Raw genomic sequence first — 14,485 nt, 5'->3', positions numbered from 1 at the left:
TGCTGGTTTTATTTGACTATATTAACAACTTTCGACATTACCAAGCCATATGAAAATACTAACAGGAACTTTGTGATTCCTGAAAGTAAAGATAATATATTTACCAGCTCTTAACCATAGCATTTGGGTAGAGAGAAGTAGGGGAAATTAGCTTCTCTGTTTAGCCATGGGGAAGTTCTGAGGTTGTAGTTCTACCCTGTAGTTGAAGTAGAGAACATGACTTCTTTCAGGAGTTACCTTTCTACCAAATGATGTCATGTTTCTGGATATTTTTCCTAGTCACAGTGTTAATGACCTACAGTGGGACAGAGGCTATTCTCATGAGACACTTGGGGAATACATTTTTCCTTCCAATACAGGAATAGATTGGACTAAGTGACTTATTTAGCTATAATACTGCTGTTGTATATATCCACTTCAGCAGCACGCTTCATAATAGACTTTCCTATAATAGAAAAGGCAAAGGAAAAAAGTCTACGTGATGTAATACACAGCAGCTGACACGAATAAGAGTAGATTAATTGCTTATTACATTTTGTGATTCACTGTGATTGATGGTTGCAGCCTTCACTTTTTTTAAGCATCTGGTAAACTTGGAGAATTTAGCTACCATATTTGGTTCTCATATGCCTGCTCTGTGACCTCACACTAGCCTGTTTGAAGATCTGTGTGTTTGTGCTTATCCTTATATGGGAAGGGTGCCTGATGAATCTGTCTGACCTGAATTAGAAGTCCTGTAGCATTTGCAGGAAGTATGGCTGTATGACATGGTTTGCTGAGTTTTCCTTTCTGCTAGGATTCATTGCATAGAGAAGAAGGTAGTGTGTTGGAGAACATCTTTACTGATTACAAAATCACCATCATTATAAAATTCTTATTGGTTCTTAAAAGCAATAAAACATCCTTGACTCTATTATGATGCAACTTTTATAAAGAAGATTGAAATCTTGTAGAAACCCTTTGTACCAAGTGAATGATGATAGTGATTATGGCAAGAAGTTGGGGGCTGGAATGAACTGGTTTATTTTAAAAAGTGTTCTAGCCACCTTGTTCTGAATTAAAAAAATACTAGTCCACATATGCTATACTAGCACTTGTCATGAATATGTACCTTTGGTGCTCACTGGTAACACTTTGATTTGTTTCAAGGAAGGATATTTTCTTCAAGGGGACCCTAAAGCTGTCAGAACTACTTAACACACATTCCCTGTAGCCACCTGTAGGCACAAGCCACTGACATGGATAAGGAAGCACTTTGTAATGTTCTTTCTAAATTTTACACTTTTGTTTGTCCATGTACATAAAAATTGCTTCAAATGAAGATAGTTGGTGTTTTTTTTTTTTGCTAAAGTTGGTATAATTCATATAAATCGTCTTCTTCATAACGTTTACTTACCAGTCATAAAGTTCTAGAAAGCTTTATTATGGCTGTGCCCACCTTTTATTGGATGGCATGAGAATCTTTGTTTCATTACTACTTATTGGATGACATGAGAATCTTTGTTTCATTACCACAGAATCTCAGATTCAGAAAAGATCAAAGAAATCAGGTTAAAAGTTTCTATCTTGTATATAAAACACTTTAGTCAGGTTCAATAGTGCAAGAATTTAATCCATCACTAGGTAGGGTGAAGCATGAGGATCTCAAGTTCCAAGCCTCCCTAAGTTATATAGTGAGACTTTGGTCAGACAAATAAAGTCTGTGTAAATAAAAAGTTTTCTTATTCTTAAGCCAGACTTTGGAAATAAGGATGATACAAAAATATTTTGAGCCACATTTAGACTCAAGAAAATTTCATTGAGTTGACAAACCAATTAGCATAAGACAATAAGCATGGTATACACTATATTTTTACTTGGTATGTTTAATATTTGAGAGGTGTTTTTTTTAATTCAGACAGAGTTCAGACAAGGGATTTGGTGCAAGTTTCCTTATCTCTGTGTTAGTTTCTTTGTAAATGAAAATAATAGCAGCTTCAAATATTCCATGTTCTGGCTGATTTATGAAATGTAGACCCAAAGTGGTGGTGGTTGGACAACTGCTGGTGGCTCACACTTATCATCTAGTTACTCAGAATGATCACAGTTCAAAGCCAGCCTAGGGAGGAAAGTTTATGAGATTCTTATCTCCAGTTAACCACCCAGAAGCTAGACATAGAGCTGTGCCTCAAAAGGTAGAGAACTAGCCTTGAACAAAAAAGCCCAGGGACAGCACCCAGGTCCTGAGTTCAACCCCCAAAACTGGCAAACCAAAAAAAAAAAAGAAGAAAGAAAAAGCAATGATGAAAAAGCAATGACGGTGATGATACTTAAGATGGTGGGAATGGGAATGGGACAGGAAAAGGAGAATTATGCAGAAGAGGATCAGCAATGGTGGGAAAGGGGAAACCGGAGCTACTGAGGGGTTATTTGGCTATAATTAAAATAGCATAATGAAGCCTATCAAATGCTCTTTGAAAACAGGGAGGGGTAGGGGAGGAATAGAAACACAGTGAATTTGTTCAGAATGTACTATGTACATTTATGGAATTATAACAGTGACCCCCCATCTTAAAAAGATATGTAAAGTCAAAAATACAAAAAGCTAAAAAGAAAATAATAGCAGCTGTCTTGCAAAATTATCATGAGAATGAAATGAGAGTTGGCATCTAAAGAGCATAGCACAGTTGACCAGCCCAGTGGACTCAAAGACAAATCATAATGATTACATGGTATTTTGTAGTGAGGGAGCTGCTTCATGCAGGATTCTGCCATATTTCCAAATAAAATATAACTCTGAGAAATCCAGTCTAATCAGCTTCAAAAATGGGTATGTATTCCTTTCAAATAAGCTTTTTTTTTTGTATGTTTCTGACTACAGCCATCTGACGTTTCTCAGATTTCTCAGGAACTCTAAATAAGAAGTACTGTTAGATTCCAAGTATGGCAGAGGAATCTTTGAAAACACAAAAAGCATTTTTCTTGAGTTTAAGATGGACTTACTTCCAAATGCACAGTTTGGAAAGGGGAAAACACAGTGGACAAACCTGGCAGACACTCGCATCATCAAGTCATCAAGGTTGAACACCACTATTTATAAGCCATGTTGCTGTCATGTGTTTTCTGATATGGTGCAGAGGGTATACCACTTATCCTCTGTGGCATTTCCCTCCTTAAATCTACAATTCTAGTCTAAATGCTATAAAACAGACAGATTTGACACTAGACATTGCAAAATATAGAACTTGTATTCCTCAGGACTTCCAAGGACAAGGTCATGGGAAACAAGAAGAGGAAACTCAGGAGACATGTTGACTAAATATAATGCGGTGTCTTGAAAGGGAACAGAAAAATGATATTCATGGTAAAATCCACCTAAGTGGGATTTGGTTAATACCATTGCACTGATATTGGTTGTTTGATTGTGACAGATGTTCCACTGTGAGGTAAGATGTCAACAATAGAGGAAACTGGGTGACGGACATATGGGAACTTACTACATTTTGCTGAATCTAAAATTATTCCAAAGGTTAATTGTTTTTTTTTTTTTGGCCAGTCCTGGGCCTTGGACTCAGGGCCTGAGCACTGTCCCTGGCTTCTTCCCGCTCAAGGCTAGCACTCTGCCACTTGAGCCACAGCGCCGCTTCTGGCCGTTTTCTGTATATGTGGTGCTGGGGAATCGAACCTAGGGCCTCGTGTATCCGAGGCAGGCACTCTTGCCACTAGGCTATATCCCCAGCCCCAGAAAGGTTAATTTTTATTGCAACTAAAAATGAAAAAGATGCAGTTTGTTTGTGCTGAATTTTAAGCACGAATTTGGGATCACTCAATACTGATGACCTGCTTGGTGTTAGCGTTATAGCGAAACCATATTCAAAGGTAGAAGAAAAAAGCATGGCTCTTACATCCAGGGGACAATGGACCAACTGAAAAAAAATGTACCTTTGTTATGTGAAATATTGCCACTTGTACTACCTTATCTGTGCTTTGACATTTTGTGGTTTCAGTTTTCTGTGGTGAACTATATCTGGAAAAAGATGCATGTTTTTGTCCTATGTGAAAGTTGAAGCTAAATTATTAATATATGTGTAAACATAAGCATATGTGCATATACATACATTCACAAATTTATTAACTAAAGTACAATATATTCAGGGGAGGATTGTAATGGTGTAATATCTTTTAATAAACTAAGGTATAGTTTAACAAAATGAGTACCAAGAAGCTGGAGCTTACTTTAGGGGGTCAGTGAGGTTAAGGGAAGTGTAGGCGAGGAATGCAGAGTGGAAAGGTGAGGGAATATAATCATAATATTCAGTGAACACATGTGAAAACAGAACCGATTAAATTGATTGAATGGATAGGTTTGGGACTGATGGGGAGAAGGTGAAAGGAGTAGCATTGATTAAGATGCATTGTATTCATAAACTGGCATGTTGAATTGAAGCCGTTTATATAACTACTTAATGGTAATTAAAAGGAATAGAAAATGAATCCAGTAATACCTCATAAATTTTAAATTGCTATTTTGAGTAATAAGAAATTACATGCCATCCTCTTCATTCCACGCAAGATCAGAATTATCCTTTGGCTGAGCACCACCCCAAGGAGGTTGTGATTGTTCTTCATCTCTTACTGTGCTTAAAAACTATAAGGTAAACCTTATGGGTATGAATGCATAGAATCAAACAGTATGTAAATATTCTAAACTATCCACAAATCCAGGGAGCCTTGGAATATATGCTCTCTGCATAAGGTGGGACTACTGTACTTTTTGATGAATCTCCAAACTGGGTATTATGGATATAGAACATTTGAGAGAGGGGATGGAATGGCCACTGAACACATCACAAAAGGAGCAGACTCAGATAGGTTCAATGCACAGCATAGTTCTCCTTTCCCTCTTACACATCTGGGCAAACATTAACTCAGTACTGACATATAGTAAGGCTTGAAAAGATCCTTTGGAGATTCTTTGGGGAAGCTGTCCTTGCCACTTTATCTTATGACCTTTACAATGTATACGGGAACAAGTCTAGGCAAAATTCCTAAACCAAAACATACTTGACTGTCTTTCTTACCTGCTTCTCTCTTCAGCAAGTTGCTCCATCCATTCCAAATAAGCTGAGCTTATGAAGATAGTAATAGTGAAGTAGCAATGTTTATGTTTGAGGCTCTGAGAAAAGAATTTCTTCAGAGTAGGATGTTCCTCCTATTTCAAACTTCCTGGATCTACAAGTAAAGCTGTCTCTGAAGGAAAGAGATTGAGTGAAGTTTGTTATGACCTGTAAAAGGTATGGACATATGTATGTCCATACATGCATATGTATTAACTGAAATATGATCGATTCAAGGGAGAACTCAAACAGTGTAATTCCTTAGAAAGGTAAAGTCAAAGTTGAACAAAATAAGCACCAGAAAATGCATACTTGATACGTATGGGGGTGGGCCAATGGGGAAATGGGTAGATGAATGAAAAGAAGAGGGAGAAGGGATGAAGACAAGAATTCAGTGTATATCCTACAAAGTTAAGAAGGGTGAGGGAAGAAATGGGAAGAAATGGGCTGATCTTGGAGGAATGGGTAAAATGTTGAAAGTGGTGACACTGAAAAGATACATTCTATTCATAAACTGGCTTGCACCTCCTTTGTACAACTACTTTAAAGGCAATAAATTTTTTGTAAAGAATTCTAGATAAGAAATGGCTGAATGTGTGAGGTAACTCAGATTGACTATGTTACACCTATTAAAAGCCTTTTTAACCTACAGATTGAGTACTGAACTGACTTTTATACAATACCATCTGAAGACACAAACTCTTTTTGAAAGACTGCCTTTAGAGATTCGATTTTCTTTTCCCTGTACATTTTGAAATTACTTAGACTTAAAAAAAAATCTCTTTATCAGTGGTGCTCCAGATGTAATGGTGCTTCAGATGTAGTAGCAGTGCAACTTAAAAAGCCATCAATAGGAGCTGGGAATGTGGCTTAGTAGAGTGCTTCCCTAGCATGCACAAAACCCTGGGTTCGATTCCTCAGCACCACATAAACAGAAAAGACTGGAAGTGGTGCTGTGGCTCAAGAGGTAGAATGCTAGCCTTGAGCAAAAAGAAGCCAGCGACAGTGCTCAGGCCCTGAATCCAAGCCCCAGGACTGGCAAAAACAAACATACAAAAAAGACATCAATAGAACAGTAAAATAACAAACCTTGGAAATTCATTCAGAAGAACTGCAGGAACCAGAGGTGGGGAAGGATAGAAACATCCTCCTACTCACACCCCTCCCATGTTGGTAAACAGATATGAGTTACAAAGTTTACATGGTTTATAGTGACCCAATCACTTTAAAATAATAGAAAACAGGCAAGCCAAAAAGAAAGGTCTCTTAGCCGGACACCAGTGGCTCATGCCTGCAATCCTAGCTACTGAGGAGGCTAAGATCTGTGGATGGTGGTTTGAAGCCAGCTGGGGCAGAAAACTGTGAGACTCTTATCTACAATAAAACTACTTTAAAAGTCTGGAAGTGGTGCTGTGGCTCAAATGGTACTATGCTTGTCTGGAGCAAAAGAAGCTCAGAGACAGTGCCCAGGCCCAGAGTTCAATCCCCAGACTGGCAAAAACAAAAACCCAAAGAACTCTTGTGCCAGAGTAACTGGTGCTTGCTCTCCTTTCACTTATTGGATTTCTTAATCACCAGGCCCTTCTCAATCAACTTTCATTACTGACTTGGCATCTGACTTAAATACCATGTTGCGATTGAATTGTAAAATGTGTCTCTACTTCTCATTTATTTTATTTTCTTAGTGGGAGGATATCTTTACTATTTCTTTAGGCATCTTAGAGAATTTAGCAACGTTGTTTAGCATGCCACTTTAAACATTGGAGAAATTCTGTTATATAATTACCATGTACAATTTCTGACTATCCTTTTGTTTTTTAATGGGGGAAGAGGGTGATCTCTATTTTATTTTATATTTTGGTTCATGATAGTTATGGGAGCATTATGACTGCTTAATAGTGAATCTATAAAAATAAAAGAAAAACTATAAATTATACATTGTGAGACAGAAAGGCATATTCATGAAACAGTATATAAAACATGAATGCAAATATATAGGGGAACTAATAGAAAAATAAACTGCATTCCTTCTAATTTTCATGACTTTGACTCACTCATGCATTGTGAAAGTAGTTACCACAAGTAAGAAGCCTTTTCTCAGAAATAATTTTCAGTTTGGCTAAAATAGGGAATGAAAATTCATGAGTTATTGTTAAGAGTGGTGAGCAAGGTCCTTCCAGCTGTTTTCTCTTGTTCCTTTGTGACAAAGCAGAGAGGAAGGCTTTCTAGATGGCAAGATGATGTTTTACAATAGCCTTATTTAGTTCTTTTTTTTTTCTATTTTTGCCAAAGGATTTTATTAATGACTTAGTTGATTAGAGAACTATAAAATGATAATGTACAAAATAATACAATGTAAAAGTTTAACAAGTTTCCAAAACAATGTTTCAAATGTTTTTCAACAGCAATTGTATATGCATACTTCTTATAGTAGCACAAAACAATCATTCTTCAAATATACCCTTAATGGACTATATTTTTTGAAGAAAAACACCCTTTTAGTTTTAAAAATCTATTTCTGATTTTATATATATGTTGCTTAAAATTCTCAGTCATATAATTTCAAAGGTAATCTAAACCTACCTGTTCAGATATTTACATATTATTTACTATTCTATATCTTCCAAAAGAAAAACATTCTCTTTTCTTCTCCAATGTAATATATGCTGTATTTTTGTTTGTGATGTACTGTCAATCTGCCCCTCAGTATTTGTTGTCTTCCCTTTGCTTTTTTTTTTTTTTTTCAAATTTTTATTATCAAACTGATGTACAGAGAGGTTACAGTTTCATACGTTAGGCATTGGATACATTTCTTGTACTGTTTGTTACCTTGTCCCTCATACCCTCCTCCCCCCTCCCCCTTACCCTTTCCCCCCCCCCCCCAGGTGTTCAGTTCACTTACACCAAAGAGTTTTGTAAGTATTGCTTTTGTAGTTGTTTGTCTTTTTTTACCCTGTGTCTCTCAATTTTGGTATTCCCTTTCAATTTCCTAGTTCCAATACCAGTATACATGGTTTCCAATATACTCAGATAAGATTACAGAGATAGTGTAGGTACAACCACAGGAAGGTGATACAAGAACATTATCAATAATAGAAGCTACAGATACACATGGGACGTTGAAAGTAGTTACAACTGTGATATAACAATTGTCTCCATAATTAGTACAGGTTTAGGCAAGTCATAGCAGAACATCACAAGGCCCAATAGCTATACCCTTATGAACACCTAAGATGATGCTAAGTGAAATGAACTCCATGTTATGGAGACAATTGTTATATCACAGTTTAGTTCTTTTTGTGTTTTTTTTTCACCAGCCAAAGAGTAACAAAATCTACATACATTTAAAAAGAGAAAAATAAAGAGCCAGGCCTCGGTGGCTCATGCCTGTAATCCTAGCTAACCAGGAGATTGAGATCCCAGGATCATGGTTCAAATCCAGCCTGGGCACAAAAGTCCGTGAGACTCTTATCTCCAATTAACCGCCAGAAAACCAGAAGTGATGCTGTGGCTCACAGTGGTAGAGCACTAGCCTTGAGAAAAAGAACTCACTCCTGTAATCCTAGCTACTCGGGAGGCTGATATTTGAGGATTAAGAGTCCAAGCCTGCCAAGGCAGAAATGTCTCTGAGATTCTTATCTTCCATTAACCAGCAGAAAGCCTGAAATGGGGCTGTGGCTCAAGTGGCAGAACATCAGCCTTGAGCAGAAAAAAACTAAAGGACAGCATCCAGGCCCTGAGTTCAAGGTCCAGTACTAGCACCAAAGGGGAAGGAGGGGGAGAGATAGTGAGAGAGAGTATGTGTGTTTTTAGTGTAAAAATAGTCTCTTTAGACACTCAAGAAGACAGAACAAACGGAATCTGATTATGGTAGCCAGCACATTCTAAGTTCCCATCTAGATGTCAGCAGCTGGTGCGTTCTGAAGGGCAGCAAGATTCTTCTTCACTCCCTGAAAGGCAAGTCAACCCTTGAGTGATTTTTGTTTGTTTGTTTTTGAAGTTAACAGAGTTTATTTGAAAGCCCAAGGGAAAAAAGGAAAGTAGCAACATAGACTGAGGAGAGAGGAAACCCAGAGTTGGGTATCCTCTGACTATCCTTTTAGTATTTCATAGTCAGAACCTCTGCAAGTTCATTTAAGTATCAGTATAAATACAGTGTCACAGCGGTTAATTACCAAACAGGGCAAAAATTCTAGTGATTTGTGATAGGCTGGCACTTTTCTTTCATGAAAACTGCTTGTTTTCCCAGTTGAAGTATCTTATTCTTCCTTTAGTATTTGGAATGTTCAAACACACTGTCTGAAGCACAAAGCTCATCTGTCTCACTTCTTTAAAACAAACTTGATCTTTGGCATGCAGAAAAGAAGCCTACTGACGCTAGTTAGAAGACAGCTGTTTCCTCAATTTTCCTGATCTCTGTTTTTGGAGGCAGGAATATTTCGAGTTTCAAATTTCTGTCAACTTTTCAGGATTGGCTTGGTGAGAATTGTGGTGTTACTAAATGTTACTAAGTGTTTATCTTGAAAAAGATAAACATTTAAGAGTACCATCATCTACTTGAAAATGCATATGTGTGGTAAATGGGGTATCCATAACTTCATGTGTATGTGTGCTGGTACTGGGACTTGAACTCAAATCCTTTCTGGCTTGGCTTTTTCTACAAGGATTGTGTTCTACCATTTAAGCCACAGCTCCACTTGTGGGTTTTTGCTGGTTGATTAGAGATAATAGTCTCATGGATATTTCTACTCCAGAGTTGGAATATACATCCATAGTTCTCAGCTTCCTGAGTAGCTAGGAGGATTCCAAGAGTGAGCCATTGGCACCTGACTATTCAAAAAAATTTTAATTAGTATATATTCTTTATATCAAAGCATTTTATTGTAAGATTTTATTGTGAGATTTCCTTATATGCATATAGTGTTTGATTTTATTCACCACTTCTATTACTTTTTTTGGCTGTCTGTTGTGGGGCTTGAACTTCGGGCCTGAGTGCTGTCCCTGAGGTCTTTTCCTCGATAGTAGTGCTCTGTGACTTGAGCCACAGTGCCAATTCTGGTTTTCTGTTGGTTAATTGGTGATAAGGGTCTCACAGACTTTCCTGCCCAGGCTGGCTTCCAATCACAGTCCTCATATCTCAGCCTCCCGAATAGCTAGAATTATAGGCGTGAGCCTCTAATGTCCAGCTTCTATTACTTTCCACCTCCTCTCCCCTTAAAAGTGACTTCAATTGATTTCTTTGTCCTGCTTTCATACATACATAGCGTGTTGTATATCCATCCAGACCTCCCTCCTGTATGTCCCTCCCGCCAGAGTCCCCCTTTTATATTCATGTCATTTTTAGGTCTGCATATTGAGAGAAAAACATTCATATATTTTTCCTTCTGAAACTAGCTTATTTCACTTCAAATGACTTCCAGTTCCATCCATTGTTTTGCAAGCAACAGAATTTCATTCATTTTTTCTTTATCCATTTATCACCTGAGGTGATTTCATAGCTTGGCTCTTGTGACTATTGCTTCTGTAAGCACCAGTGTGTAGCTATCTATTGTATGGTGGCATATATTTCTTTGGATATATGCCTAGGAGTGGCATAGCAGGTAAAAAGGTTGTCCATATCGTTTTTAAGTACTAAGCTATTTCTTTGTTGGAAATGTAAATCTTGTTTTGTGTATGATACCCATTTGTGTTTATTCTGGCAAACATATTTTTCACTCACATCTGTTCACTTTGTGCCTTTAAGTCTCATTAGGAAAGGCATAAAATTAGCATCACCAGATGTGCCTGTCAGGCAAGTGCCTGTAAACATATAAAAGACTCAATAACTTAGAAATAAACTTAAAATGTGAAATTTTGACTTATATATGTGTTCAAGTCAGAGAACACCTGATTTACATTCCCTGAAGTTTCATAGAGGGACATCTATGGTTATGGCCCCTTCTGTTCAGTCTTAGGGAGATGTTGAACACTCTAGGAGGCATATGATCTTGTTGTCGAAGTCTCAGTCAGAGCATGGGAAAAATGCTTTGGACCCAGAGCTGATAGCTGAAGGGTAAAATTATCAGTTAAGAGATACTATCATACTGGGTGCTCTTGGCTCAAGCCTGTAATCCTAGCTACTGTGGTGGTTGAGAAATGAGGTTCAAAGCAACCTGGTCAGGAAAGCCATCTGCAGTTATCCAACAAAGAGATGAAAATGGAAGTGTGATATAAGTGGTAGAGTGCCATCCTTTAGTGAATAAGCTAAGGGACAGTTCCCAGGACCTGAGTTCAAGTCCTAGTAGCATCATATGCCATATATATATATAAAATATAATATATAACTAATATTTAATACACTATACATTGTAGCATATAATAATATATAATGTGTATTATGTGTAGCATATGTGCTATATAACACTTCATATGTAATATACTATATATCATATTATATTCATATATGATATATATTTTATACATATATATCTCATGTGTAGGATGTGAGGGTGGTGTAGATGTGACATGTCACCCCATTGACCCCAGAGTTCATTTGGCTGGCTAGGCGACTGTCCCTTTCCTCCCTCACCATTCCATGTGCATCCTTCTTGAAACTATGCACTCGGTCAAAGAGGACAACCATCTTCAATAGAGGATGACCGTTCGTCCGTTTAGAGTATATGAGTAGCTGCATTACCCTGCTAGAACTTCCAAACAAGTGCTCTCTGTCTGTCTGTCTGTCTGTCTGTCTGTCTCTCTCTGTGTATTTATGCCCAATGATACTAGACATCACCACCATCAACTTGCCTTGCTTTTTAACATTGCCATACATCCAATAAAGTGTGAAAGGTACATTTATTTTGAAAGCTCTCTTTTGTTGCATTCACAAGACCACAGTGATGACACTCTCCTATGGCCATATGTAATCCTTAGCAAATTAAATACCTTAATTAATCATACAAAAGTTGTTCAGGGGCTGGGAATATGGCCTAGTGGTAGAGTGCTTGTGTCACATACATGAGTTCCTGGGTTCGATTCCTTAGCACAAATATAGAAAAAGCCAGAAGTGGCAGTGCGGTTTAAGTTGTAGAGTGCTAGTCTTGAGCAAAAAGAGGCCAGGCACAGTGTGCTCAGGCCCTAAGTTCAAGTCCTTGGACTGGTAAAAAAAATTGTTGTGATGCTGGGTTCCTGACACTACCATATTTACAGGATAGTTTTATGTCAGCTCAGATTTAGAAACATGCCAAAGACAAGATTATATGACTGACACATTTCACCAACTGAACTTTCCAATTATAACCTAAAGGCTGAAAATCAGTGATTTGAATGTACCTTCCATATATCTACATGCAATGTAATTCTATTCTCATTCTCTTGTTCCGTCTACTACCCTGTTTTTTGTTCCCTTTCTGCTGATTCCTGACAGTCTCCCTTTAGCTCCTGTTTCATTACAATTATTGTTATTAGTCTAGATTCTGCATTTAAACAGAAACTTAGGATTTGGCATTTTGAGCTTGACTTGCCTCACTCAACATATGATATCCAGTTCCATTTAATTTTCTACAAATGACATAATTTAATTCTACTTTATTGATGAATAAAATGTCCTTGTGTAGATATGTGGCCTTTTCTTTGTCTATTCTTTGGTTGTTGGACACTTAGATTGAGTATAAATTAGCTATTGCGAATAGTCCCTCAATAAACATGGATGTCCAGGCATCTCTCTTGTATGTAGATTTATTCTTCAGAAATATACTCAAGCATTGTATAATTGTGGTTGTAAGTTAGATATATTTTTAGTTTTTTATGAGCCTCCATACTGATTTCCATAGTAGTTATACCAGGGCTGGGATGTAGCTCAGTGGCAAAGTGCTTGCCTAGCAAGTGCGTCATCCTGGGTTGGATCCCAAGCTCCAGAAAAGAAAAGACAAAATAAAACCAAAACAGTTAAAAAAGAACCGACCATAGGAGTTACTATACTAGTTTTATATTCCAAGTGTATGAGAGGTCTCTTTTCCTATATTCTTGCCAGCATTTGTTGGTTATTTTCTTATTGATAGTCATCATTACTTAACTATTATTTTTTATTGTATATATCAGCTCAATTTATTTCAGCCTTGTTAGGTAAGGAACTTTTCAGAGAAAAACAGAAAAAGTCACATGATAATGCAGCCCATTGACAACAAACTTTCTTCTTGTCAGATGTCATTAACAAGATTGCAATGAAGACTGGAAAAAGTGTGTCTTTTGTGAAATTATACCATTTGATCCATTTCTGAGTTCATTTCTTCTACTTTATAAACACTGACTTTTGCTGAATTTGAAACAAACAACAACAGCTGTTTGCTTAGCAATATGATTTCTTGTCCTTTGCATTCTAGATTAAGAAGAAACAGCAAGATGTACTTGGCTTCTTAGAAGCCAACAAAATTGGATTTGAAGAGAAAGATATTGCAGCCAATGAAGAGAACCGGAAGTGGATGAGAGAAAATGTGCCTGAAAACAGTCGACCAGCCACAGGGCATCCCCTGCCACCTCAGATTTTCAATGAAAGCCAGTATCGTGGGGTGAGGAAGCATTTAAAATGCTTATTTATTGGAATAGATTGCCTCTTGGCTATCCTATGTCTGTCCCCATCACCTCCAAATCTGCATGTAGTTATTTCTCCTGCATAAATCTTTTGTTGTCTGCATCCATCCTAGATGGTTGGAGTACTTTCTCTTCTCCTAGGAACTAAGTGAATGAGCTGTTACTCACAAAAAGTATGTAAAATGTACAAGTACAGACAAATATCCCAACAATTATATTGCTTCTGGTATATATATATATATATATATGTCAGGGTTTTTTAGCCCCCCGCGCTTCCCCAACCCGGGGGAGAGATGGGGAAGGCATGCCCCAACCGGACAAGTCAAGAAAGGAGAAGGGTCGGCAGGCCTCCCACACCCAGCCCTCCCTCACCAGAGGACAGTCAGACGGCCTGGGGGTCAAGTCAGCACAAGATCTCATTTATTGGGGAAGTACATGCCACTAATATAAGGCACAGGAGCCAATCAGGTCTAAGATTGGCAGGAAGGGGAGGGATGAGCTGTCCATCAAGGGCCAAAGAGCCGGGGCGTCACAGCCCACAGAACCGCCTCGCCTCCGAGTTATAACCAAAGACACTTGTAGCAGCTGTGCGTTGTTGTTAGGCGCCGCCATCTTAGCCACACGTGGCCCCAAGACTGAGAAACAGGCGGGGCCAGCTAGTTGACTTCCAAGTGTGCCCCACATATATGGAGAAGGCTCTGGAAAAAAGCAGCTGGTTTATTTAGATTAAAATTAGTTTAATGGAAATCTCTTTTGTTTTCTACTTGAAGCTAGTAGTATTTGTATCTTGGTCTCATGAATGGATTTTCTTAAAATTTTAA

The 14,485-nt window shown here is 37.9% G+C and overlaps 1 protein-coding gene across 1 annotated transcript in view; it reads left to right on the top strand.

Annotated features, from left to right (window-relative positions):
- Sh3bgrl (SH3 domain binding glutamate rich protein like) overlaps window positions 1-14,485 on the top strand; it is a 71,927-nt gene that overhangs the window by 43,575 nt on the left and 13,867 nt on the right. Inside the window, exon 2 of the mRNA XM_048336099.1 lies at window positions 13,457-13,642. Coding sequence (XP_048192056.1) covers window positions 13,457-13,642 — 186 coding nt within the window. The remainder of the gene's footprint in view (window positions 1-13,456; window positions 13,643-14,485) is intronic.

This window comes from Perognathus longimembris, chromosome 28 (genome assembly GCF_023159225.1).
Source record: "Perognathus longimembris pacificus isolate PPM17 chromosome 28, ASM2315922v1, whole genome shotgun sequence".
Lineage (NCBI taxonomy): Eukaryota > Metazoa > Chordata > Mammalia > Rodentia > Heteromyidae > Perognathus > Perognathus longimembris.
Note: the sequence above shows the minus strand (reverse complement) of the source record. Positions and strands in the feature narration are given on the sequence as shown.